General features: G+C 47.9%; 1 protein-coding gene across 15 annotated transcripts in view; it reads right to left on the bottom strand.

Annotated features, from left to right (window-relative positions):
- The window catches only part of Fgfr2 (fibroblast growth factor receptor 2), a 104373-nt gene that overhangs the window by 70081 nt on the left and 8756 nt on the right, over positions 1 to 25536 (bottom strand). For 7 of the 15 annotated variants that reach the window (XM_021169071.3, XM_021169066.3, XM_021169069.3 and 4 more), the window contains exons 3-4: positions 10473 to 10739; positions 9292 to 9369 (exon numbers count right to left, since the gene is read on the bottom strand). The exons of 4 other annotated variants lie outside the window; for them this stretch is intronic. In XM_021169071.3, coding sequence (XP_021024730.1) covers positions 9292 to 9369; positions 10473 to 10739 — 345 coding nt within the window. The remainder of the gene's footprint in view (positions 1 to 9291; positions 9370 to 10472; positions 10740 to 25536) is intronic. 4 more of the 15 variants (XM_021169072.3, XM_021169074.3, XM_021169073.3 and 1 more) reach the window with 1 other exon arrangement.

Genomic DNA, 25536 nt, shown 5'->3' with positions numbered 1-25536 from the left:
CACACTGGCAACCAATGCCTTTGTCCTGGTAGCCAAAGAATGGCTTAGAGAATAGGATAAAAGAATGCTGCAGGAATTTCTAGCAGGTAGTTGCCTCCCTGGAGTGGAACTGTATCTAGAAAAATCTGCTCACACAAGACAGACACTGGCCGCACACCACAGTGGGCATGGCTTCCCACCTCAGTCACAGAGACCCAAGGTAGGTTGGGGCACGATGAAATCCAATCGCAACAAGTCTGTAGCTGGAACTGAAGTTCACAACAGTCCCCCCAGTAGCTGAAAGGTCATTGAACTAAGTTGTTCAAGATACCTGTATACCAGGGAAGGGCCATCCCAAGGCTCTGCTGGGCTCCTGACTTTCTGGCCAGTGCCACTGAGAGCCATTGAGAGCTTCATTAGGACAAAGGCCTTTGCAACCAAACCTCCTTTTAAGATGGCAAGAGTGCATATTTTTTTAAAACACTAAGCATGATGCTTGAAGAAGAGATTAAACTATTTTATTATTTATAACAATAGCATTATTTTTAATTGTATCACTCTCCCAGATGTGAATTTAAAGGAGCTACGCAATCTAGAAAAAGAATATTCCCATACAAGCATCCTAGTGTGCTTCCTGCCGCAGCAGCCTCCTGTCCATTCATACCGTCTTGTTATGTAGCCCAGGCTGGCCTCAAACTCAAGATCCTGCTTCATCCTCCCTAATGCTGGAATTGCAGGTCCAATACTCAGGACTCCCTGCAGACTCTTCCAGCAACCAAATAACTAGAACAGACAACCAGAGACACAAGAGCCGGGCATCTGGGAGAAGGCTAGACAGCCTCTACCCTCCCAAAGCTTGGGAGCATTGCAGAAATTCCATGGAGCAGGAACTGCTGCAGCAGGGTAGGAACCTGCAGAAGCAGAGACAATCCTGGTACCTAGCGGATGGTCACACGCAGGTTATTCAACAACCTTACTGGAAATGAATCTGCAAGCCAAGAGCACACGAGGCTGACTGAAATCAGAAACAGGAGCAGCTGCTTTCTCTCCCTCCCTCGGCATCGTCTTAGGGGTACACAGACCGCACACAAAGTCACGTGACTGCGGGGTAGACACCTCCAAAGGCACCAAAAGTGAAGCACACCAAGTCACCTGTGAGTGAACAAGACTTCCCTTTGGCTCTGACATCCATCTATCTTCTCACAGCATACACAGCGAAAGAAAAAGGTCCCGTTAGTCACAAAATAATACTAACAAGCAAATCAATAGAGCAGAGAGATATATCATAAGAAGTAAATAAAATCCCATCACAGAGATGCGGCTGACCTCCTTAGAGTCATTCACCCCTGTAGCAGCACCAATCACCTCTCTGAGGGCAGCCTTTCACTCTGTTAAGATGCAACCGAGTACAGCGTGACCCTAACTCTACTCAGAGTCCCCCCAAGAGCTTCATGATCATCCCTAACCACTCTGTCCTACCATGGAGGTCCATCTTTCCTCCTCTATATGGGCTGCTGCATTGTCAACAATGCCTGCTTCCACAACGGGTGTCTGTCCCTCTTCACTGCACCTGCTGATGGCCGCCAGCTAGCAAGAATAGAATGAAATAGGCCACAGCTTGAGCTGCAGCCAGCCTCTAAGGCAAAGCGAGAGGATGGATGCCTGGGCAAACCTTTACTCTAAACCAAGGAAGCTGTTTTGATAAGGTTCCAGTATTCTTTCCAGGCTTCTGTGTGCTATGCAGGTATTGATTTTTGTCAACAAATGGTAGGACTACAGGAGGTTTTTTTGACCCTGCAATTTAAACTTAATGATAAAACATAAGCTGCTGGGCCTGCCCCTGTAAAAAACACTTACACGGCCAAGTATTGACATCTAAGGTTTACTGGCTGTTTTGTCCAGAACCAAAACGCAAGCACAGCCCAGTATTTTAAAGGAAAAACAGAGAATCATATTACAATGTTCCTCCATCTGGCTTGATGGCCGACAGGATCAATGTCACCCAGAAAGGTTAAGTGATTTGATCAAGGTCACAAAGCCAGAGGCCAGACCAAGGCTAGCCCGGAGTCCCCAGCTCCCTTAGCAATGCTCTTTATCCACAGCAGGCTGCCCTGTGAACTCTCCCACAGTAATTAAGTCAAAAGTTCAAGATTTATGTGAGCCGGGGACGCTGACGACTGCCAACTGTATTTTTATTGATGCAGAATTTTTAAAGCGCACAGGCTGTTTCAGCTCTTAGATCAAGTCTCCCCAACTCCCTAAAGCCTCACTAAGGCCCCTGCCTTAAGTCTATAATTAGGGCTTTTAAAAATATCACTAATCGGGACATCTGAATGCTGTGCCCCCTGATGTGTTTGTTTGGTTTTGTTTTGTTTTAATGTCACTATCCTTGCACTAGACCGACATTCATCTACTTCAGTTTGATATGAACTGAGAGAAGCCAAATCTAGCAGAGTCAAACTGGGAGTGTCACTTAAAAAGGAGTACTGTCTTAGTGAGTGTTCTATTGCTGTGAAGAGACACCATGACCAAGGCAGCTTTTATAAGAGAAAGCATTTAACCGAGGGCTAGCTTACAGCGTCAGAGATCTGTTAGTCCATTATCATCATGATGGAAAGCAGCATGGTAGCACACAGGCAGACATGGTGCTGGAGAAGTGGATCAGAAGTTCTATATCCTGACCCATAGGCAAAGAGAAAAAGACACAACCAGGCATGGGCTTTTGAAACCTCAAAGCCCATCTCAGTGACACACCTCTTCCAACAAGGCCACACCTTCTAATCCTTCTCAAACAGTGCCATTCCCTGGTGACTGAGTGTTCAAATACATGAGCCTTGGGGAGCATTTCTGTTCAAACCACCACAGCCTGGCTTCTAGAAATCTCTATCAAATAGCTCACTGACCAGTGAGGTGGTTAATCAGAAACACATGGTGGGCTGGGGGGAGGGAAGAGGTGTGATATCACTCACAAGAGAAATGACTAGAGTCTCCTGGAGCCTGCCTCCATGGAATTCTCAGGATCTTCTGCAAGACAAGGCATCCCAGCCAGCAACCCTGCAGCTGGCCGGGCTGGGCTGAGAAGAGCTAGCTGTTCCAGGCTCACCATCAGCACCCTTTGTGATAAGGCACCCAACCAGACCTACTGATGAGGTTTCAGTTAGGAGGAATTTCCAGAATGTTCGGCAGCCTACGCACTTTTGTCTTAAAAAACAAACAAACAAACAAACAAAAACCCACAATCATCAGAACAGAGATGGTTCAGGACTGTGAGCAGCAACCGGGTTACCAGTCAAAAAATCCGGGACCTCAGACCACATCCCTAGTTCCTCCTAACCCTTCCCCCAGGAAAAAGAAGACAAGAAAGAAGACTGCCTTTCTCTCTGATGTGGAGCACATGGCATTTGCAGGTCTCAACAGGGATGAAAACGAAATGGAAAATCCCTTGCTACTGGAAAGGACCACTCCAACAACGGGAATCTTGCCCTGCTGTCGGAGCCCCTGCACTTAAGTAAGAGAGACAAACTTAGTCAAGCACTAACTCTCAGAATCTCCAGAAAGCAATCCCTCTCAACACAAGCTTGAGGAAATACTTAATAATAATCTCCACGAATCTGCTGCCAGGGAATCTATGGGAAGACTTAAATCCCCAGGGAAGGTAAGAACTAGGTAAGCAACCCATTCCATGCTGATGCACAAATGGAGAAACTTGTATGCCCTCAACCTGGATACATTACAAAGCACTGCATCAAACCAAACGTCCGGTCCAGAGAAAACAAGTTGAGCATACTCTTAGGATGGAGTCACAGGATTCCTGCATTCAGGAGCAGGCGATGGCAAGGTGTGTGAGGTCATTAGCTAATCAGCTGCTTAAATGTGACCTGGGGACTGACGCCCTTCACACCTGGGATGGGAGGACTTAACTTAAAAGGGGATGGGAGCCCTATCCCTATAGACCTATCCATCTGGTCAGCCCATGCAGGAATGCACAGCGTGTGCGTGTGCGTGTGCGTGTGCGTGTGCGTGTGTGTGTGTGTGTACATTCATGCATATAGCGCTAGATAGTTTTATGCCAACTTGACACAACCTTGAGTCTTCTGAAAGGAGAGAACCTCAATTAAGAAAAAGCCTCCATAAGAACCCCCGCTGTGGGCAAGCCTGTAGGGTATTTTGTTAATTACTGGTTGATTGATGGGGGAAAGGCCCAGCCCATTCTGTGTGGTCCCACCCACCCCTAACCCCCAGGCTAGTGTTCCTGGTTCTATAAGGAAGCAGGCTAAGCAAGCCATGGGGGAGCAAGCCAATAAGCAGCACCCCTCCAATGGCCTCTGGCTTAGCTCCTGCCCTCACTGCTGTTGACGATGAGATCCTATATGGAACTGTGAGCCAGATAAACTCTGTCCTCCCCACGTTGCTTTTAGTCCCACTGTTTTATCACAGCAACAGTCACCCTAAGACACTGACTGTAGGAGTGCTTTATCTCTTTCCACTGAATAGGTTCCAGGAATAACTCAGGTCGCCAAGCTTGGTGGCAGGCACCCACTGAACCATCTTCCAGCCCTCTTAATTCTTCGTGTGTTGCTTTTGTGCTCAGGTTTGGTCACCATGCTTTCTATATGATACTCGGGACCAACAACCTCTGCGCATCAGGTCAGGGAAGCTTGCTTTCCGACACTGACAAATGACTATCTGGCAATCTGGCAGAAGGAATGACCGATATGACATTTTTCAAGCTAGAAGATACAGACTTAGCACATGAAGTGTCCCAAAGGGAAGCAGGGAACCTATGCTCACAAGCCCCAAGATTACCACGGTCCACCCAGTCTTAGGCTAACTTTACTTAAGGTGAATATTCAAACACACATCCTAAGTGGCATCTCTAGACAACAGAGGCTCCAGGGGAATCTGTGTGGACACAAGGATGTTTCCAGGTGGCTGAAAATGCAAAGAATTCCGAACTTCCTCATTTTCTCTAGCAATCAGGTCAGCCCAGGTATTTGACACCTGAGGTGGCAAGAGGAAACAAAACAAAAGTTCCAACAGTCACATCCCCTTCCCCACCTTGCCAAGTTCCTAGCCCTGACATTCTTTGTCCATCCCCCCCCCCCGCCCCACCCTTGTCCCCCACCCCCACCCCAGGCCACAGCTGCTTAATCTCAGCTGCCCCGGGCTGCACCTGTGAATCAGACCAGCCTAATCACACTAACAGATGGCAGAGGCCAAGTAGCCAGCTAAGAACTGCTATCACTTTAAATAGCATCTACTGTTTCACAGGCCCCTCCCTGCAGCAGCATCTCCCTGGTACAGCTAACACCAGCCCTTAATCACCACACAGCACCCATCTCAGGGACAGAGCTAGTGTCAGTCAAGAGCTAATTACCAAAAACCCGAGTTGCAAGGTGAAAGTGTGGTAACCTGTCGATGGCGTGGCACCCATTATATAGTGTTCTCCTGCCTGGCCCTTCTGCACAGATGCTGGGCAGCTAGCTTGTTCACAGCAGAAGCCCTGGAAGTCCCCATCAGGCAAACTATGAACCATCAGGAGATTGTTATCACTCGGCCTTGGTTGTTACATAATCTATACCTACTCTCACACAGCATGACATCCCGTGGACTCCTGGTGACGTAGTATACTTGACCCAACACAAAACAGTTCCCAGGTGTGCCAGCAAGACCAAGTGGGTAGGACCTGATGTCTCAATCAAACATGGAGGCACTTACATGCAGTATCATTTGAGAGCTATAAACAACTACACAAACATATCATGCCACGCCTGTGGGGACCTGGAATGCCTATGGGTACAAGGCTTCGAGTGGCTGGACATCCCCCTTTGCACCCTGAGATAGGTTTCTGGTCACTATAACAAGACTATATTGAGGGTTCCTGAAGGCAGTGCCTGAGCCAGCAGCCAGCACCAGTGCCCTCCAAAGCTGGATCGGAAGGGTTCCACCTCCTGCTTTAGGCAGAGCCAATGAACAGTAACTATGAACAACACGCTCTGCTAAGTCTTCATGTTATCAGAGGACAGTAAGAACAGGAACAAGTCTTTGCAAGGCTGTCCCAACTCACAGTGGCACACACACTTTCCCTTACTGTCTTGATTTTTATGAACATGGCTGGTAGTATGTGCCTGTTTGGAGCAAATTATGTGTGTGTGTGTACCCCTATCCCAGCAGTTCTCACATCTTAATATAAAATGAAACATAAACACACACTCATACGAACACATGGACAGACGGATAGACACACACATCCCACATCTTGTTCTAAGGACAAGCTTAAAGAATGTGCATCTCTAGGGAGGTCCCAGGTGATGCTAACACTGCTGGTCCAGGCACACTTTGAAAACCACATTCCTGAGTTTCACTCTCCCTAGAGCAAAAATTGTACTAGTCACATTATTTCTCTTTATGCCCAAACAGTTGAGAGACTTAAGGACAAAGCCAAATATTCGGTGGAGTGACAATATTCATCCCAAGGCCTAACAACATTCTCTCCCTTAGTTATCACAGGCTAAGTGGTGGCACTTTCATTAAGTGGTATAGGAATAACTGAACATTCAGAGGCAACAGAAAATAAATCTAGACACAGAACAAACTGAGCACAACTGGGAAATAAACATAAAACACAGAACACATGAGGAGCAGCCGCATCACCCTTGGCTTTGCTCCTGACTTCGACACCAATGGCACGAGGGGACCCATGAGAGCCGATAAGCAGAACGTCCTGTGAATTCAAAACTGCTTGTTCTGCAAGACACTGTTGGAACAAAGGTATTCACACACCAGGAGAGAGGATTTGAAAAGAGAAAAAGGACTGCTATCCAAAATATACAATGAGCTCTTGAAACTCAACAATAAGAAAACAAACAACCCAATTAAAAAATAAGCCAAAGCCTTTGCCAGGCACTCACCAAAGTGAGTGGAGATAGCAATCAGGCACATAAAAAGATGCTTCCCGTCTTCAGTCATAGGGAGAAATGCATTCTAGAATGGCAAAAAAACCCATAGCACTGCCATCACAAAATGGTACCAAGGATGCCAAGCAAGGGACACTCCCGGTCATGGATGGTGGCAACCGAGAATGTCATGGCTGCTTTGAAGAGTGGTTTGGAAAGCTTCCAACGACTCTGAACTTACCACAGCATTTAATTGTCATGTTCAGGGGAGGGGGGTGGGCGGGAGAAGAGGAAATGTACAGCTAAAGAAGCCCACACCTAGTTTACAGCATCTCGCTACTTGTGACTGCCAAACCTAGGCAACAGCTACGAGAGATATCTTTCAGTGGGGGCTGCATAAACCATATACACACAAACCAGAGGGTGTGATTCAGTACTAAGGAAAAATTAGCTGAAGTCTACGGAAGATTCAGAAAAAGCTAATGCATAGCACTAGAGGGAAGATGCCAATCTGAAAAGCCTACGTGGTCTATAAACCTAACTTATGATATTTCTGAACAAGAAAGCTACAGAAAGACTGTGGTGCCTAAGGGTTGGGCAGAAGTGTGTGTGAATGTGATTCCCAACAATGTTTAGGACGATAAAATTTGTGTAGTACCACAATGATAGACACATGTCCTTTTTCATTTCTGTAAGTCCCAGGGCCTACAGTGAACCCCAATGGCCACAGGCTTTGGGCTCTAAGGCTGAGCCAAGGTGGGTTCTTCCATGGTCTCAGATGTTGTTGACAATGGGAGATGCTGCACTTGGGGCTGGGGAAAGTATGTGATATTTTATTTAAGAAGTGTTCTATTATGGGCTGGCAAGATGGCTCAGGGGTTGAGTTCAAGCTGTTCTGTACAGAGAAACAAAGTTCTAATCTCAGCACCCACCTAAAAGCAGCTTACAACTGTCCATAAATCCAGTTCCAGGGTATGCGATGCAATGTATGCAGTGCTCATATACACAGAGAGGCAAATGCCTATGTATAAATAAAATAAACTTTTTAAAAAGAAGTATTTTATTTAAGAATGAAATCTCTTAATATTACTGTGAGCTGCTTTCTTTCCAATCCTCCTGCCTCCATCTCTGGAGTCCTGAGACTACAGGCATGTGCCACCATGCTCAGCTTAGGGAACGTTGGGGGGTTGAAAGCAGGGCTTTGGGCATGCTAGGTAAAGCACTATTTACCCATCAAGGTACACTACCATAGGCTCATTTTAATATCTGAATGTTATTATTTATGACTCATTTAAATTTACTTATGACAAAAAAAAATCTTTTCACAATAACACTGAGTGTACAAAGTTAACAAACAAACAACATCGGTTACCAATACAGCTTCTCTCTAGAACAGTCCAGCCCTACCTAAAGAACATAACCAACTCTGTGTTTTGCCTCTTTGTGGAACAAACATTCACAAGCACTCAAATCTTCGAAGCATATGGTCCTTTAATACCTCTAGCTTCCCAGAAGGCACGGCTGCCCTTCCCATCTGACGCACAGATAGCAAATGAGCGACTGAGAAATAGCGAATCAAGACTGGAACTTAGGCTGGCAGCTCCCAGCAGCCCGCCATTTCTTATCCAGCAAGTCAGTGACGTCAAGAGTGAGCGCCTGGTGCCCACTGCCTTACAACACGCTGGCATTCACTCCCTTTCTCACCAACATCCTCAAAGTAAGACATACTTTCTGCCCTCAGTAAGAGGCAATATTGCAAAGGCAAGGGTCCCTATGCCCCCAGAAACTTGTGTTATGTAACAGATAATTCGTTGTTAAGCCATATGCTGAGTATAAGGAGCAACTCTGGCCTCCAACCACAAGCCCATGGAGGACTTTCCAAAATAGATCAGTCAACAAGGTGGTTCACACCTGTAGGCCCAGTACTCCAGAGGCTCATGGAAGGATGCCAGGAGCTAGGGATACAAGTCCAGCCTGAGCAACAAAGTTGACACCTTGTTTCCATAAATGAATAAATCAACAAATATTAATGAAATACTCCAGGGAGTGGAGGAAGGCAATCAATCAACCCTAAGTCAGGAAAGGCATGATGGGACTTATGAAGAAAACCAAGATGGTCACAGTTCTACTAGTGGTCTATCTATGAATACCGAGAGACCAAAGAAGACAGGAAGACCAGGGACAGAAGTAGTGTTTGTTTGGAAGAGAGAGCTCTTGACACAAGAAGAACAGACAAGTGGCGAGACGGTGGACAGCAACAGTTTATTTGCAAGTTGGAAAATAGGGACAGGAGACAGAGCGGGGAACAGTGAGGGCCAAGGACACAGCACTGCATACGGGGGAGTCGACAGGAGACAGGTGACAGGCAGGACTCCCCATCACTCCTCTCGGGGACCTTCGGAGGCAGGTTACTTACTCTGGTTGCTCCTGTTCTCACTGACAACGTCTTCGGAGCTATCTGTGTCGTCCTCATCATCTCCAGATGAGATGGCATCTGCATTCAAAAGAACACACGCGTGGATGCATTGCAAAGGCAAAGGTCACCTGCGGGCCGAGTGAGCTCTCCGAGTGATCACCCTCCTCAGTGAGCTCGACCACCCAGAGGAATGTCAGAGACCGGGCAGTGTCAGGAAGTGTCTATCTGCCAGGAGTCAGTCTCTGATTTTTAGGGTTTTCTGCTTTCTCAGTTTTTTTTAAGCCTCAAACTGTACTCAAATCCCCAACAATTTTCTAAATGACTTATTTATTTTTACTTTATGCACATTGGTGTTTTGCTTGCACATATTTCGGTGTGAGCATGTCAGATCCCTTGAAACTGTAGTTAGGAACAGTTGTGAGCTGCCCTGTGGGTGGTGGAAATAGAACAGCCAGTGCTCCAACCACTGAGCCATCTCTCCATGGCCACCTCTGACAATTTTGACTCTGTAATAGCCAAACTTTGATTTATTTCCCCTTTTTAGCATTTAGGGTTTCCTTCAAGACAGAAATGACTCCCTAACAAGACAGTTTCCTATGTGGGCCTTCTGACTGCTAACTAACTTCCTGAAGGCAGAATTCCCAATTTGGCCAACATAGGAGGCCTGGTGCTGATCATCTCCTTCACTATATGGAAGGAAAGAACGAGGAGAGAGACTCGAGAGCTTAGTAAAGGACCTAAAGTCTGGCTCCCCGCATTTCAATTCTCTACTGTAAGAGACAAGAATGCTGGGCAGTGTGGGAGTGGGAAGTCTGTGGGCTGCTGCTCGTCAGATCTCTGTCACTTGTAAACTGTGTGGTACACCAGGTCCCAGTGAGGAATTTCAGAAATAGATCAGCCAGGTACACTAGCCTAGCCCTGTGGTCTAGCTCTTGGGAGGAGGATGGGAGACTGACATGAGCCCAGGAGTTCAAGTCCAGCCTGGGCAACCTTGTCTCAAATGAATGAAGAACAAACTTGACACTGGTGCCTGGCAGTCTATGAATGCAGGTCACTAGTGACTTCACTCGGCCAAAAAAAGAAAAAAACAAAAAACAAAAAAACAAACAAAAAACCGTAATAATTTCCAATCAAAAACATCTACAGAAGAGATAGAGGGTCACACTCAGAAGCCAACTCACCTGTGACATTCACCATGAAGTACCAAGTTTCACTGTCTACCGTCCTAGCTGCAGTACAAGCATAGAGGCCGGAGTCTCTAGGTGTGGCACCTTTTATCTGGAGGTATTCCCCAATTAGCACTGTCCTATTGTTGGGCCCCAAGTGAACCCCATCCTTAGTCCAACTGATCACGGCGGCATCTTTCAACATGCACTGCAACTCTAGCGATTCCCCGGGGGCAACCACGTACGCTTCTGGTTGGGAGATTTGGTATTTGGTTGGTGGCTCTGCAGAAGAGGTGGGAGAGAGAAGACAGAGGCAGATGGGAAAGAGGGAAAAGAGAGAAGGTCCGACAACAGTCAGTGAAGGCCAGTTCTTCCCCAGGAGGCGCTTGTCTTACAAATGGCCCCAGGAGGTGTCCATCTCTCCCCATACCCCAGAAGCCAGGAAGCAGCCTGAACCCAGACTTGACTGACAGCACTGGAAACGATGGCCATAGAAGCTGTCCACGATCCAGCGGAAGCTGTCCTGGGTTGGTTCATTTCCACATACTGTAAATAGGGCTTTAAAAACCAACCAAACCCTAAAGTGGAAGAAAAATCCACAAGAAAACTGTAAAGTTGATTGCCAAGCTAGCCATTCAGCATGACTGTGTATGTGATACACGCACACGTACATACACGCTCTCACACTGACTTAGCTACTTAGTCATATTTCACTTTGCCTGTTCTCACAGAACCAAGCTTTTCAATATAAATAAAATGTCTCAAATTCAAGGGGCAAATGGACCCATCTACTAAACTCTTCACCACTTGGGAAGAGGCAGCTATTGGCTTGATTGTTTTTATGTGCTCTCAGGGCCCAATCAGGACTGAGCTAGATCTGTTCTGGGTGAGCTGGGACATTCCATCTTCCTCATAATGACAGATGCCAGGGGTCCTTAACATCCAAAGAAAGAAAAGTAAGGACTCCCTGGCACTTAATAGCCCTATACCATACTCCAGCCACATATACACCTAGACTGCATGTACTGGATAAGTAGCATGTACTACTGTACCCAACATTCCACTGGTGGAGCCAGATCCATCCTGCCCACCAACCCACCACTACCCCAGGGTCCCTGATCTCCTTCAGCATCCTGCTCTTCTTTATGAACACAAGGTCCTCCCTCTCACTCCCGTTTAGCCCAGTTCCTCCTCTGATGCCCAGGTCAATCATGGCCCTCCATGATCCCATCACTCTGCATCAGTCACCTGGCTGGAAACAAAAGGGGTCTCTCCCACTCTAAGGTCCATCTGCCTACCCTATACCTCCAAACACTGAAATAGACACATTGCCTATGGGTGTCCTGACTTCCGGAGGAAACCTTCGAATCAGAAAGCTCAGTTCTGATAGGTCATTGTGCCCCACGCCCATCCCTACACTGGGATATCTTTGCTGTACACGAGAAGGCAGACATTGCTTTCCTCTAAGAGACAGGGCAGAATGAAACCAACTATGATCCAACCTCCCAGCTTCTCCCCAAAAAAAGTGAGAGGAAGGAAGCTCCTGACCTTGCTCAGGGCCAGAGGTGGCCACGAGGGCTCATGAAATTAGCTTTCATCCCACAGTGAGAGCTGTGAATGGTACCCAGAGTTCCAAGCCTGGAAAACACAATGCTTCCTTCCCCACACTGGGACGGTTCCAGATCTGGGCAGCAGCATCACAAGGCGATTATTCTGCCCAGAGCCCACTCCAAAGAACAAATTCTCTCACGACTAAAATACAGTCAATTCATGTTTCAGTCCTGCTCTTTAATAAACATCTGGTCCAAGAATCGCAGCAGCAGCCAACACAAGGGGCCTGAGGCTTCTCACAGGGGACCCCCACTTCAAATGCACACAGCCAAGAGGGGCACATATGTTAACAGTACAGGAACACAGAAGGAAACCCACATAGGGAAGAAAACAGAAGTTGATGAAACACCCCCCCACCCACACACATACACACACACACACACACACACACACACATACACACAAAGTGGGGGCAGAAAGCAAACCCAACTGACAACCAGGTAAGGTTTCAAAGGCTTGTTTATCTCATGTGCCCTCTGTTTATTGCATACCTACCACGGGCCAAGCTTTATTCTGTACACTCAGGAAGCAACAGGAGGGTAGCCATATCCCTGCCCTGGTGGACCCTCCATTGCAGTGGGGCAAATGAAAGTGAAGAAAAACCTCAGAGAAAATGGGAAGTGTGTAAGGGAGTCTTAAGGGTGAGGCAGGTAGGTATCCGTTCATGTGGAAATGGTGGGCGAAGGCCCTGTGGGCAGCAGGAGCCAGCAAAGCATGGCCTGAGGGCCAAGTCAGCCACTTGCTTTTGTAAACAAAGACTTCTTGGAGCAGTGCCATACTCAATACATACTTGGGTATGTATTGTCTAGGGCTGCTTTTGTGTTACACAGGCAGACCGGAGTCATTGCAAAAAAATAAAAGATCTCATGGCCTACAAGCCCCAAACACTGATAGCGTGGCCCTCACCGAAGGTGTTTCAGCTTCTGTTGCAGGAGGGGATAGGAGTCTCCTCCAAGGAGTAGCAGACACCCTGTGGCAATGCATAGAACCAAGTTTGAAAGACATTGAGAATTCAGTTGGAAGGGTCTCAGATCAGGCCTTTCCTGCCCACTTAGACCAAGAGGCAGCTGACCTGAACGGCTAAGTGAATGAGGGAGAGGCAGCTCTGCAATGATGGCTCCGAGGAGGAAGGCATGCTTGCCTAAAGCCAAGTTTGGTTCCCAAAAACCCTTAAAAAGGTAGAAGAGGAAGAAGGAATTGACTCTACCAGACTGCACTCTGACCTTTACACAGCATGGCCAATTTGTCTACATGCACTCACACATCACACACACACACACACACAATAACACTGAGAATAATGAACAACAGCAACAACAAGTAAAACAAAGGGTTCATATTTTTAAGGATGAGGAAGAGAAATAAGGAGGGGGGGTTCCATTTGAACCTAAGTCTCATACCATCTGCCAGTCTGGTCTTAACATCTTTAAACCAAAGATTCGTACAATGTTAAGAATGATGGAGCCTTAACGTCTACACCATCCACGGAGAAACCCTTCCTCCACCCAACATCAACAAAGGACCAAGACTCATTGAAATTTAGTTGCACTACTGGACCAGGCTGGACCAATTCTACCATACTGTATCACCATGCTGTGAGGAACACAGAAGAGGGGTCTCAGGTAGGACAGGACACTGGATGTTTGGTAAAGGCTCTCTGTCCTGCATGGCCTCTCAGCCACAAGATCCCCAACCACCAACATACAAGAAGGCATTATACGGGAGGCGCCTGGGAGCCACCGGCTGTATACTTGATCTTCCAGCCACAACCAATCAATGTCAGTCACCCGCTGTTGTTCTCAAGCTATGACTGTGGTGCTCCACTGTCTTCAGAAACTGCTGGATTTTTATCTCAAGACTTTCACTGATGGGCTCCCATCTCACTCAGTCAATGGTGAGGACAGGTTGGCATGGGCAAACTGGGAAACTCTCTAGTTTCCCAGGAAGATGACTGGCTTTGGAGACAGTATAAAGTATCTATCATCTGCAAACACGTCAGAAAGATAAGCATCTATGAAATCAAGCCATCCTAACGCCAAGGCCTCCTCCAAGGTATCTGCCTTGCATAAGGCAGAACGCACAACTCCCCAGTGACCTTTTCTCACTTAGGGGTCAGCAGCGTCAGCAGTAAGCAATGCTACCTCCTCCTTGGTTATCCTAGGGAGTAGGGAGATTGGATGAATACAGGAAAAGAAAGGGCAGAAAGAAAGGAGAAGGTCAAACACCATAGAGGGGGAAGAAACAGGAGAGAGCAGGAGCATAATAAGGGGGTGGGAAGAAAAATCCAACCCAACGGCATCCCAGGGCACGGGGAGCTCCTTGCAAATGGATCACACATGAGATATATCATGGACCAGGGTACTAAGAACATGGAACCCAAGTGGCATGCTGAAAAGATGCCATCCTGCTCCCGCCTAGCTCCGGAGACTTGAGAGCTGAAGGCTTCTCTTCTGTGCCTAAATCCTTCACCAGGCTTCGGGACTGGCTCCTCACAATCACTGCTTGCTCTTAAGAGTCCTTTTGGTGTTACAACTCCATATTGTAACCACCTCATAGTGTCCTATAAGGGGCCAAGGCACCCAGGACTGTGCTCGCCACACCCCACCTGTCTCTCCCACTCAGATGGCCTTTCCACACAGGCCGCTCCTTGCCCGCCTCTGCCAAGCTGCTCTGTGTAACACGTGACAATTGACACAGGACAAGGAACTCCCTGGGAAATCCAAACAGTCTCTTTTATAGCAATATCAACATTTCCTGGATTTAACATTTCTTATGCCGTGGCTTACCGGAGCGCACGCTTCCAAGTTCCACCCTCTGCACTCTCCACAGCACAGTGGGGAGAAAGTTCCAGAAGCTACGAGCAGAGGCACCAAATGCTCTTTCAGGGGTTTCCGCAGACAGAAAGTCTGTTCTCATCCATTTTTCATAATTAAATGGAAACTTGGAAAGATGCTTGGGAGCTGGGCCATACACTGTCATTGTTACCTAAACTCTCTGAACAAACAAGGCGACGTGTTTACTTTCTGGGAAGGCTCTGCTCAGCTGTTTCTACCTGTGACAAACACAACAGTGGCCGGAGGCTCTCCTGTGTGGAGGCTTAGCTGTGTTTCTACCCACAGGTTACAAACCCCTTGAGACACGCCAGCAGTTTCCTATATACTAGTCGTATTTTCGGTGAGCTGATTACTTCGATACTCAGAAAACAAACAAACCAAAAGATAAAGGGGACCCTTCACAGCACCAAAAGCCAATAATGAAAACATCAACAGTGGTGGGGTATGGTGGCATATGGTGGGCATTTGGGAGGGTGGGTTAGGAAGATCATAAGTTCAAAGCCTGCATCGGCTTCAGTGTTTAACACCTACTAAGCTACTGAGGGCAGTCAAAGCCAGCCTGGGCTATGTAGTGAGATTCTGTCTTTAAAATTCCACACACGTGGCTGACTGTTACCCTTCCATGAGCCCCCTTTCTTCCCAAAGATTCCTCAAGTCACTATTCCCTGGGAGGTAATAGGGATTTAGAAATGAGAGGGGCTTCAGACCCAGGCAAAAGGGAAACTGAGGCAGAATCTTCCTGACCCTTCTCCAAGTCCTTCTACAGATCCAAGTAGGTCACAACCTCTGGGTGGGACCTCACCTGATGTCACTAATGACAGCTTGTATTTACCTTCCTGTAAGCTAAGGGGGAGGGGTATGACACCTTGCTATTCGTGAAGTCACCCTAGAAAGGGAACCTTCAAGAAGTAGATGGGGCCGAGACCAAGACACCTCACTGCACACAAACGAAATCTTCCCCAGCGCCCACAGGATGGCCATCTTGAGGTTCCCGTTGCAGCTTGAGCGTCTGGAAGTGGGAAGCTGCTTCAGGTAATGCTTTAAGTTGCCAAGCCGGCGATAGCAGCACTTCAGACTGTCACTTTTTATAATGTTTGCCTATAAACTTTTCCCGTGTGGTTTCTGAAATGGCGCCCGACTGCAAACAGAGAACAGATGGGCGTCCAAGTCCTGCCCTGGCCAATCATCTCCCGCAGATCGCATGGCAGCTTCCCACCAACGCAGGGAGAAGGAGCCACTTCTGCCAACCACCTCTGGGGCAACAAATCAACTCGCACCACACCAAGCCACTTCTAGGGTGTCCCCAGAATGACTTCTTTAGTCAGCATCTAAAGGATCTGCGTTAAAGATACAGTGGGGTACCTCAAACAGCCCCACTTAGGGGGTCTCTCCACAGGGTACAATCTGATCCCAAAACACATTCTTCTAGAAAGGACAAAGCAGAATCAGAATAGATTCACCTAGAAGAGGGACATACAAGGAAGAAAGGGGGCCATGAGGAGAGAAGAGGAAAGAGGAGGCAGGAGGGAAAGGGGAGGAGGAGCGTGGAGGAGGGTGGAGGAGAAGGCACAGCCTCAGCAGGCATGTCCTGTCAAGGAACTGGGCTGCCCAGCTAAGCTGTCCCCACACCCCAGCACTCCTCTAGCCCAGTAGGACTGCACAGGAACCCTGGGACGAGGACAATACCATGGCCCGGCGTTCTCCCAGACAGTGCCATCTAATACAAGACAAATAAACAGCAAAGCCACAGGACTGCCAAAAGTCTTGACGGAGAATGGGGATCGAGCTGCCAAATGTCACTGCAAAGTCACAGGACACTGGGTTCATAACAGGTGAGTGGCAAAGGGTTGACCCACTCTGCCCTCCGAGCCATAAAGATGCCCTGCCACTCCATAGGCCTGGTGAGCTGTGGTCACTGGCCATAGAACAGGGTACAGAACTTGAAAGGTTCTTTGTAACTTTGAATCAAGGACACCCAGAATGCAGGGCACATGGTACTGGAATGCCCACCTAGGCTTTTAGAAACCGGTGACACCTGCAAGACTGGGACCTTGGAAGAGCCTCTCCTGTACATATTTTTGCATGGTACTGTCAGCATGGAGCTGGCACCAGAGTTCAGTATAAAAGATATTAAGGATAATGGGGTCCTTTGGTGGAGTCAGGAAGAAGAACGTCCTAGCTAGCCTTGTCCCCAGACACAAAGATGACACTTCAGAGCTGGCTGCTGCAGCTCCTACTCTTTCAAAGCTTCCCCTTTACCAGTGCCAACTTGCACATCCTGATAGCATCCTTATAAGGCCTCTGTACAACTCATCCTGAAAGAGAGGAGGGGGCCAACACTCATACAGGACAAAGATGGAAGTTTTCAACCTCAAGAAATACGGCTGCATAAAAAAAGGGGGCGGGGGAGGGCAGGATGGTAAGGCTAGGGAGAGGAGAGAGGTGAGCAAGCTGCCCAGGCTCTTTGTTTACAACCAATAGCTGGAGCATCTCTTCAGACACGTTCCTGTTAGCATCACCCCCACCAATAGCTACCTCAGCTGCAGTAGTCGGACAGCCCCAGAAACTCTGGGCTGGATCAAGCTGCCCATCAGAGAGGACTAGAAGGTAGCAAATGTTTCAATATGGGAACCATTACATATTTCATATTTAGGCACACCCCTCGTAATTTAGGTTTGGCTTTGAGAAACAGGGTGAACAGCCCTCCAGTTTGAAACAAATTATGCCTGAGCCCAGGAGAAAATAAAAATGCAGAAAAGGCAAAAGGGCCTAAGAATCCCCTCACTGGGGAGAGAATCATTGTGTCACCCAATACCTAGACTCAAAGTGGCAGCAACTTAGCTCCTTACCCACCCGCACCCCTCTCCCACCCAATCCTGTCATGCGATGATAGTGTCCAAATGACAGAGACGCCTGGTCACAACATGCGCACTCAGTTCATACACTCCCAAGACCGAAATTCCCACTGGGCCACCAAGACACAAGGAGAGATCAAATCTGCACAGCTACACAAATCCCCTAGCTGTTGATGCTTTGCTTGAGCAAGAACTGCAAAATGGAACCTTTTGTTCTGAGAGAGTATATCCCAGAGAACTCAGCCATTAGATTCCATAGCACCCAGGAAGTAGAAACTGGCATTACAAGTTATGTCAAAGTACCCAGCACTCGTGGCTAAGAGGCACAAAGAGGAGTCTGTATCCGAGGTCTGGCCAGCCAGGCCCAGGCCTCCTGAGTCCTGAAGGCACACTTGCAAGAGAAAGCACAGGCTTCCTAAGGTCTGCAGGACTCCTTAGGACACACTATTCCCAAACCTTGCCATCTAGGGCTGGATCCACAGGCAGACAAAAGCCATTGGGAAAGTCTGTTGAATCTCATTTGGGGCCAGGTTGCTGTTCCCTGTAGCTACAACATCAAGGAATGCTATAGGGACTCCTAAAGAGGCAAAGGCCTGAATGGAATGTACCCAACCTATAATGAGTGTCTCTCTAGGAAATCAATTTACATCATTACCGAGTACCACATTCCCCCCAGTTTCCCCTCTTCCCTCGTTCATTCACACGGTGGCTTGCCTAGCCAGACGGTATGTCTGTCCTCTGTCCCCTGTCCCTGTTCCCTGTACCTAAACTGCTACTCTACCTGAGAGGCTCCTGTGCAGTTTTCAAAACCTAAATGTCTCTTCTATAAGATTTCCAGTTTCCCATTATGACACATGCCGTCACCCCATCCCCATCATGTCACAGCCTATGTTTTATCCACGTAGAACACACAGACATATTCATCCTCACCCAACTGTCTCGTGGAGGAGACATTCCGAGAAGGTGGGAGGAAGGAAAATGAACGCAATGACCGAGGTTTATCGTGAATAAGGACCTCCACCCAGGGTCAGCCTCCGGCATGGCCTGAGTGCTCTGGCTGGGAGCTCCTGGGCTCCCAGCTGAGGATGGCACCGCCAGCTCAGAAACCCTTTGTCCAAAGACCAAAGCTTAAGGCTTGCTGCTGTCCGGAATGAACGTGGTTGTACTGAACACCCCCCTCTGTCCCTGAGACACCAGCAAGGCCAGCTGCTAGCAAACGGTGGCACAAAGAGGGAACCCAAGGCTTTCTGGTAAGTCCCTCACTGACCCTGATGTGAGGAGCACACTGAGAGGAAGCACTCTGTGCACAGTAGGGCAAGCGCTCTACCTGAAGCTCTGCAGACATATTCACCCAGCCGGGAGCCACCTGGGGCTTGGTTTTATGGGTCACAACCTGATTCTAACAGGTCAGTAGATGAGTCAGCAGAGGGTTTAGACGGCCCCACGAGAATATCCACTTGCATGCCTCTGACTCCAAACCAGGGCTTTCTTTCAAGTGAATAAATCTGTCACATCTTATATACGCGGCTTCCCTAAGCGAGGATTCCTGCAAAGTTCTCAAGTGGAACTAAACATCTGCAGGTCCTGAAGGCTCCGTCTCATACAGACCAGGCCTAATACCTGCTTCAAGAAACCAGTGAGCCAAAAGGCCTACAGGTTATTGTACCTTTGGGGGCTGGGCTGACAGATAGCTCAGTCCATAAAGTTCTTGCCTTGCAAGCATCACTTTAATTCCTCAGAACCTACCAAAAAAAAAAAAAAAAAAAAAAAACTAGTTGTAGTGAATGAGACAGACAGAGACATCTATCTCTAGGGAGCCTGCTCACCAGCCAGCTTAGCCTATGTGTTAAGTTCCCGGTCAGGGAGAGACCCTGTCAATAAAACCAAGGTGGACAACACCTGCATAACTGCTATTCATCCACTCAATGAATGCACACGCCCGATTACAGCCTGGTCCCTATAGAAAGTCCCTAGAGCATTAGGCTAAGTTATCATAGGCCCCCGGATGCTGGAAATAAGGGCCCTAACACCAAACTACAGACAGGCCCAAGAACCACAGGACCTAAAGCAGCTACAGCTTAGGGACCTGCTTGCAATGAACTAGGGCGATTGGCAGGTGTTCCCAAGGCCGAGCTGCATTCCAGAGGCAAGTTCAAGAGGACTTCATGCTGCCTGTGGCTCTTTAGACGCTGCATCTGGAACAAGCTCACCTCTCTGACACTGAGGTAAATATTCAATAAATGGCATACACTCAAGTGGAGATATTTGCCCTCTAATTCCCTTAAGGGGCAGATCGATGCCCAAATCCTATATGACATTTTCCTTATTCAGAGCAGCCCCTCCCTTCTCCGCTTGGTAAGTACTTTCTGAATAAAGAAATAGTTTTCAAGTGCCCTGGCGACAAAAGCAAGGTTAAGAGTTAGCTAAAGGGCAAGGCTGCCTCCTGCTTCTCTGACTCTACACCTTTGGGGGGGGTATTGTTCAGCAAGTTTATTTAAAGGACTTGGCCTTTCTCTGCTCAGCAGGACCCCAGTTATAACACCATTCAGAGGCTGCAGATGTGTCCCCAGGACCAGACCCCTCCAAAGCTTCCCAGCCAATGGCAAATGAAGGGCCAGCAGCTGGAGGCTGAGGACCAGATGGCCTTCCTCGTGGAATGGGCTTGATCCTGTTGGTGGGGCTCAGTTAGCTCAGGCCTGCATGGGAGCTGGAAGGGAATCTCTGCTGGAGGAATGGTCCTCAAGTAGCTGGACAGCAGTGACCTCACAGAAAGCTGCTTTCAGGAGAGGGCAGGGATCGTTCTGGAGCTGGGAGCCACACCATCCCAGCTGGTTAACACCACAGGACCTAGAAAGGCAGGCCAGAGCCAGAAGGATCACTTTTCAGTAGTGTTTTGCGGGGGGGGGGGGGGGGGGGGGGGCAAGGACGGGCGGACGGACAGATGGACACAGAACTCTCTGCCTGGGGATACCATCCAGGAGCACCATGGTTAACCTTCCTCTCCTGCCCCACAGACCTCAGATTTGCCTGGAGGGAAGGCTTTCAGAAAGCAAGCAAATCTGAAAAGTGGCTCCCTTCAGACTCAGCCAGTGAGCCTAGGAAGATCCAGGCGAGGTGCCCAAACATTGTGGCTTCCCGAGGACAAGGTGTGTCACTGTGCCAGGCAAGGAAGTCATCATTACTCTGCCCAAGAGAAGCAGGGGTTTTCTGGCCTCTCAGCCCTGGCCATTTCCTTGCCTCCATGATGGCTAGGCAAGAAAGCCATCAGAGTGAAGTGCCAGGAAAGAGACGTCAAGGGGCAGCTACAGCGAGGTGCAGCTTCCTCAGACTGGCCACCCCTTCAAGGGTGAACACTTTTCTACATCAAAGATGAGATGGGAACTGGCTAGAGTGGTGCCTGCCTGTCATCCCAGCACTCAGGAGGTAGAGACAGAAGAATCGACGGACGTTCAAGGGCTACCTGAGACTCTAGGTCAACCAATCAGCCAATAAGTTGGGAAACTGACTCAAAGGGAACTAATTACCCTGAGACTAGAAAAGCACATCTAGAGATGCCATCTTCTCTCTACCAGCTTGGGAAGTGGTCGCTATGTGCAAAGGCTGTACAGCTCTGAGGGAAGCTGATGTGGGTGGGTCTTTCCCTTCAGCAGTGACCCTGCCTTACTTCACACCTGCTGACTCTGAGCGTCCCCACCCATTTCACAAATGACCTCTACAAAGATCTGTATCCTAGTCAGTCACAGTCACCTCCATACCCAGCTGTGACCAGAGGTCACTTTCTTTTTTAAAGTCACCAAAGTGAGCTTTGCTGGCTTTTAAAACAGCTTCATTTCCTGGCTTCTTTTGCCCCTAGGGCCACACTTCTCGTTCTTGGAATTTTTTTTCTTTTCTTTTTCCTCCTGGGGGAGAGGGGAGGAGGCAGAGATGGAGAGAAGATAGGTGAGTCCCTAATCTCTGAAGAAAAAAGTTCCAGGAAAGGCCTCCACACCTGTCCTTTTCATGACCACAGCCTGAAGGAGTTCCAGGTAGTCCTGTGCAGGTAGCCTGTGATTTCCCACCTTGTTGCAAAAAGGAAGAAATGCTGGAAGGAGAAGGTTGAAATGCTATCAAAACAGCAACTCAATGAAGCTAAGGTCTGGAGGATCTGAGGAAAGGAAGACCTAACGATGAGGAGCAGACAGGCAGGAGCAAGCTGGCCCTTCTTGTTCTGAGCTTTTCTCCATTGAGTCAGCGTAAGTCAGCGTCTAGGACTCTGTGCTGTGTCCCGCTGGTCCCCATGGTAGCAGAGGGTATGGACCAATTCCCTACATAGCACCAGAACTACAGAATATAAGTGCTAGAAAATTTTTATTGCCTGAAACTCTTCTTCAAAGGACTTAAGGAAGGGGGTGTGGGGAGGTGAAGGAGAAACAGAGCCAACCAGCCTGTCCTCTGAAGTTTAAAGTCCAAAGTAGGGGTGAAAAAAAACCCAGGAGGGGTGCCCAACACTCCACCAAATATCCTCTTGCTGAGGAAGGAGAAATGAGCTGCGAAATCCATCTTCCACCAATAAGTTCACCTAAAGGGTGGGTGTGTGGTCACTGTGAAGTTGTCTGGAAACCACAGCATCTCTAAGAATTGCAAAAATTTTATTCATGAAATGGCATCCCGGGATCTGCCTGTTTGTTGGGAAGGGGCAATTTATCAGCATTCCTAGCACACGGGAGTCACTTACAGGCACTTACTAAAGGCCTGGCACCTTCAGCCTCCGCACCTTCAGCATCTTATCACAAGGCACGGAGCAAAAAGCAAGAGCTCAGGCGTCCTCGTGGAAACGATCATTAGCCCAAGGGCTGTGTTGAAGGACACGATCTCACCCTGAGCCTCTGCCATCACAAGGCTCTTAGAGGAACCATGCACATGAATGACCAGCTCTTCCACTAGTCTGGACCCCAGCACAGTTCTGTGAACTCCCTGCCATACAGCCCACCAGAAGCCCAGCACCTAGCTCCCCTGGCAGGCAAATGGATGGTGGCATTACAGGAGAAGATGGCAAAAGGCAAGGGACACCTGCAATGGTAGGTGGGTTCTTCACGGGCTTGGGCAGGGCACAGCACACTACAACACACCCAACCAAGCTCACACCCAACACACCCAACCAAGCTCACACCAACCTCTCCACCACCCTTCACTGGCCTACATCGATCCTTTGAAAACCTCAAACGGAGGACTCTCCTGCCAAAATATACCCATGACCATGACATATTCTCACTATGTGCTGTGTGGCTACAGTTGACTTCCTTAAAAAAAAAGAAAGGGAAAAAAAATGCAACCTTGAACACCTAGACTGTAAGCAGATAAAGGGTCACATGTCTAAACACCCAAGAGGCTTGGATAAAGGAAGGCCCAAGGTCTGAAAATCTGACATTTATCATTATAGATAACAAGGCAAGCATCATATTAGGTCTTTGAGATGTGGGTTTTATTTACTTTGACAAAGGTGTGGGTGGGAGGAAATCAGCATTTACCCTGCACTTACACTGAGCCAGGAACTACAGTCCAGTTTGTATTCAATCTGTACAATTTAGACAGATATTATCTTGGAATTTCAACCAGGTTATCTCACTTGACTAAGGTCAAGTAGATAGTAGGCACATTCAAACTCAGCTCCCAAGGGCGATTTCCTATGAGATTGTACCTCCAGAAAGCACAACACATACTATTCAAAACAACTTTACTAGTTTCTACGTAAAATTTTACGTCAAATGTCGGATCAGATTCCTTAGTCTTTAAAGACCTGAGTGGTTTTAAATCTGAAACATATATCCATACTGGCTACCTATTCAGCAAGGTACCTGCTACAATCAGCTAAGCAACAGTCTTAGTGGAAATCTAAAGGGTTAGGGTGGAACAGGGGAGAGGCAGCTTGAAGCAAGCCACATGACTCTAGGGCTAGCCAACTGTCAGCTCTCAATGTGAACTTGAAGGGTTTCCAAAGAGAATAAACTTGACAGAGATCTCTAGTCTCAAAGATCTCCTTTCAATCTATAACAGCACACCAAATTGGCCATTTTTGGTGTTAGATACCTTTAAAACACTTGGCCACACATGGGGGGTGGGGGGGGGAACCAGTATTTGTATAAGAAGTGAAAAACAAGTTCCAGGGTTAGGAAACAATGCGTTGATTTCCTTAGTGCTCAGGATTGAGATGTCTCAGGAACATGCTACATAAATAACACCCAAATAAACATGAGGCCGGGTTCTCCTTCCTGAATCTGTCAGCATCCTCCTTAGGAGCTATTTTTAACATCCTCATAAAACATGCTCACCATAACCTGGAATTCTCTCTGTCCAGAAACGGCTTGGGATTCATGATTCTTTAGTTGGACAAGAAGTTAAAGAGGAGGTATGTGACAGTTTAGCTCCCTGACTTGACCCAGCCAATAGCAAGCAAGTGGACTTTCATTTATTCTGAGTGTAGAAAGTCCACAAAGCCCGTCACTGCCTATGGTGGCTTCAAGCTAGCAAGCAGCACATTCCACATTTAATCAAAGGACTGGAGAGCCACACGGGGGGAAGTGAAGACCACTGGGTGCTAGCTCAAAACCACGTAGATAACTCTATTTCCAGGGGACTGCAAGTCCTCTTCTGGTCTCTGCAAGCACTAGACATATACAGGGTATACATACATACATACATGCATAAACACATGTACACATAAAGATAAGTAAACCATAAAATCCGAGGCCAAGTTTTTCAAAATTACAGAAAATCAAGGCACATGCTTTTCAAGGATGACGGACAATTAGGAGTGGAAGTTAAGGTAGGGGGATTGAAAGTTCTAGTCCAACCTGGGCTACAAGGCAAATCCCAAGTCAGTCTGTGGGAGATGCCCACCTAAAAAAACCAAACCATCAGCTACCAGTCCAAAAGAAAGATCAGAGTTAGTCCTGACGGTTAAATACACTTTCGTAAAACTACAACTTCAAGCTTTTGTGTGTGTGTGTGTGTGTGTGTGTGTGTGTGTGTGTGTGTGTGTGTTGGTTTGGTTCTTTTTTGTTTTGTTTTCTGAAACAGGTTTGTTTTGTTTTTGTTTTGTGTGTGTGTGTGTGTGTGTGTGTGTGTGTGTAGCCCTGGCACTCACTCTGTAGACCAGGCTAGCCTCAATCTCAAAGAGCCACCTGCTTCTGCCTCCCTAGTGTTGGGATTAAAGGTGTGCACCACTGCCTTGCTCACCAACTGTATTTTAAGAAAAAGCTACTACTAAACACCTTTAGTCACCAGTGGGACTACCATCTTGGATTTTTTTTTCCCCATCATTCTCTACGAAGCCACAAAGACAGTAAGGGCAAGGGCAGCCCACATGAGAAGGGCACCTGCAGGCAACAGTAGGTCAGAGGCGCTGGCCCCCAGCACCTGGAGATAAAGAAAGACAATCAGGAGCACTTCCCTGTGGGTGTTGGGGACCCAACACTGGTCCTCTGCAAAAGGAGGAAGTGCTCGTAATCACAGAATCATCACTTACTCCAGCCCCTACAGGGACAGTTCTGCACAGGAAACCCATAATTATCTGTAAAACAGCCTGCAGCATCCCTTCCCCCAAAATAACTCCTAGCTGCTGACCAAGACAAGACACCCTGCTAGATCGATCCCAGGGATTCAACCAGAAATGGAAAAGTTAAGACAGACCCTGATGAAAGGGACCTACTTGTCTTTCCATGACCACCCTAACTCTGAAAGTAGCCAAACTGTCTATAAGTGTGGCACAGGGCTACAGTACGCACGGGGCTACTGCATGAA

Source organism: Mus caroli, unplaced genomic scaffold, assembly GCF_978045245.1.
Source record: "Mus caroli unplaced genomic scaffold, Mus_caroli_1 scaffold_8, whole genome shotgun sequence".
Classification (NCBI taxonomy): Eukaryota; Metazoa; Chordata; class Mammalia; order Rodentia; family Muridae; genus Mus; species Mus caroli.
The sequence above is the reverse complement of the archived record's forward strand: the minus strand, read 5'-3'. Positions and strand labels throughout refer to the sequence as shown.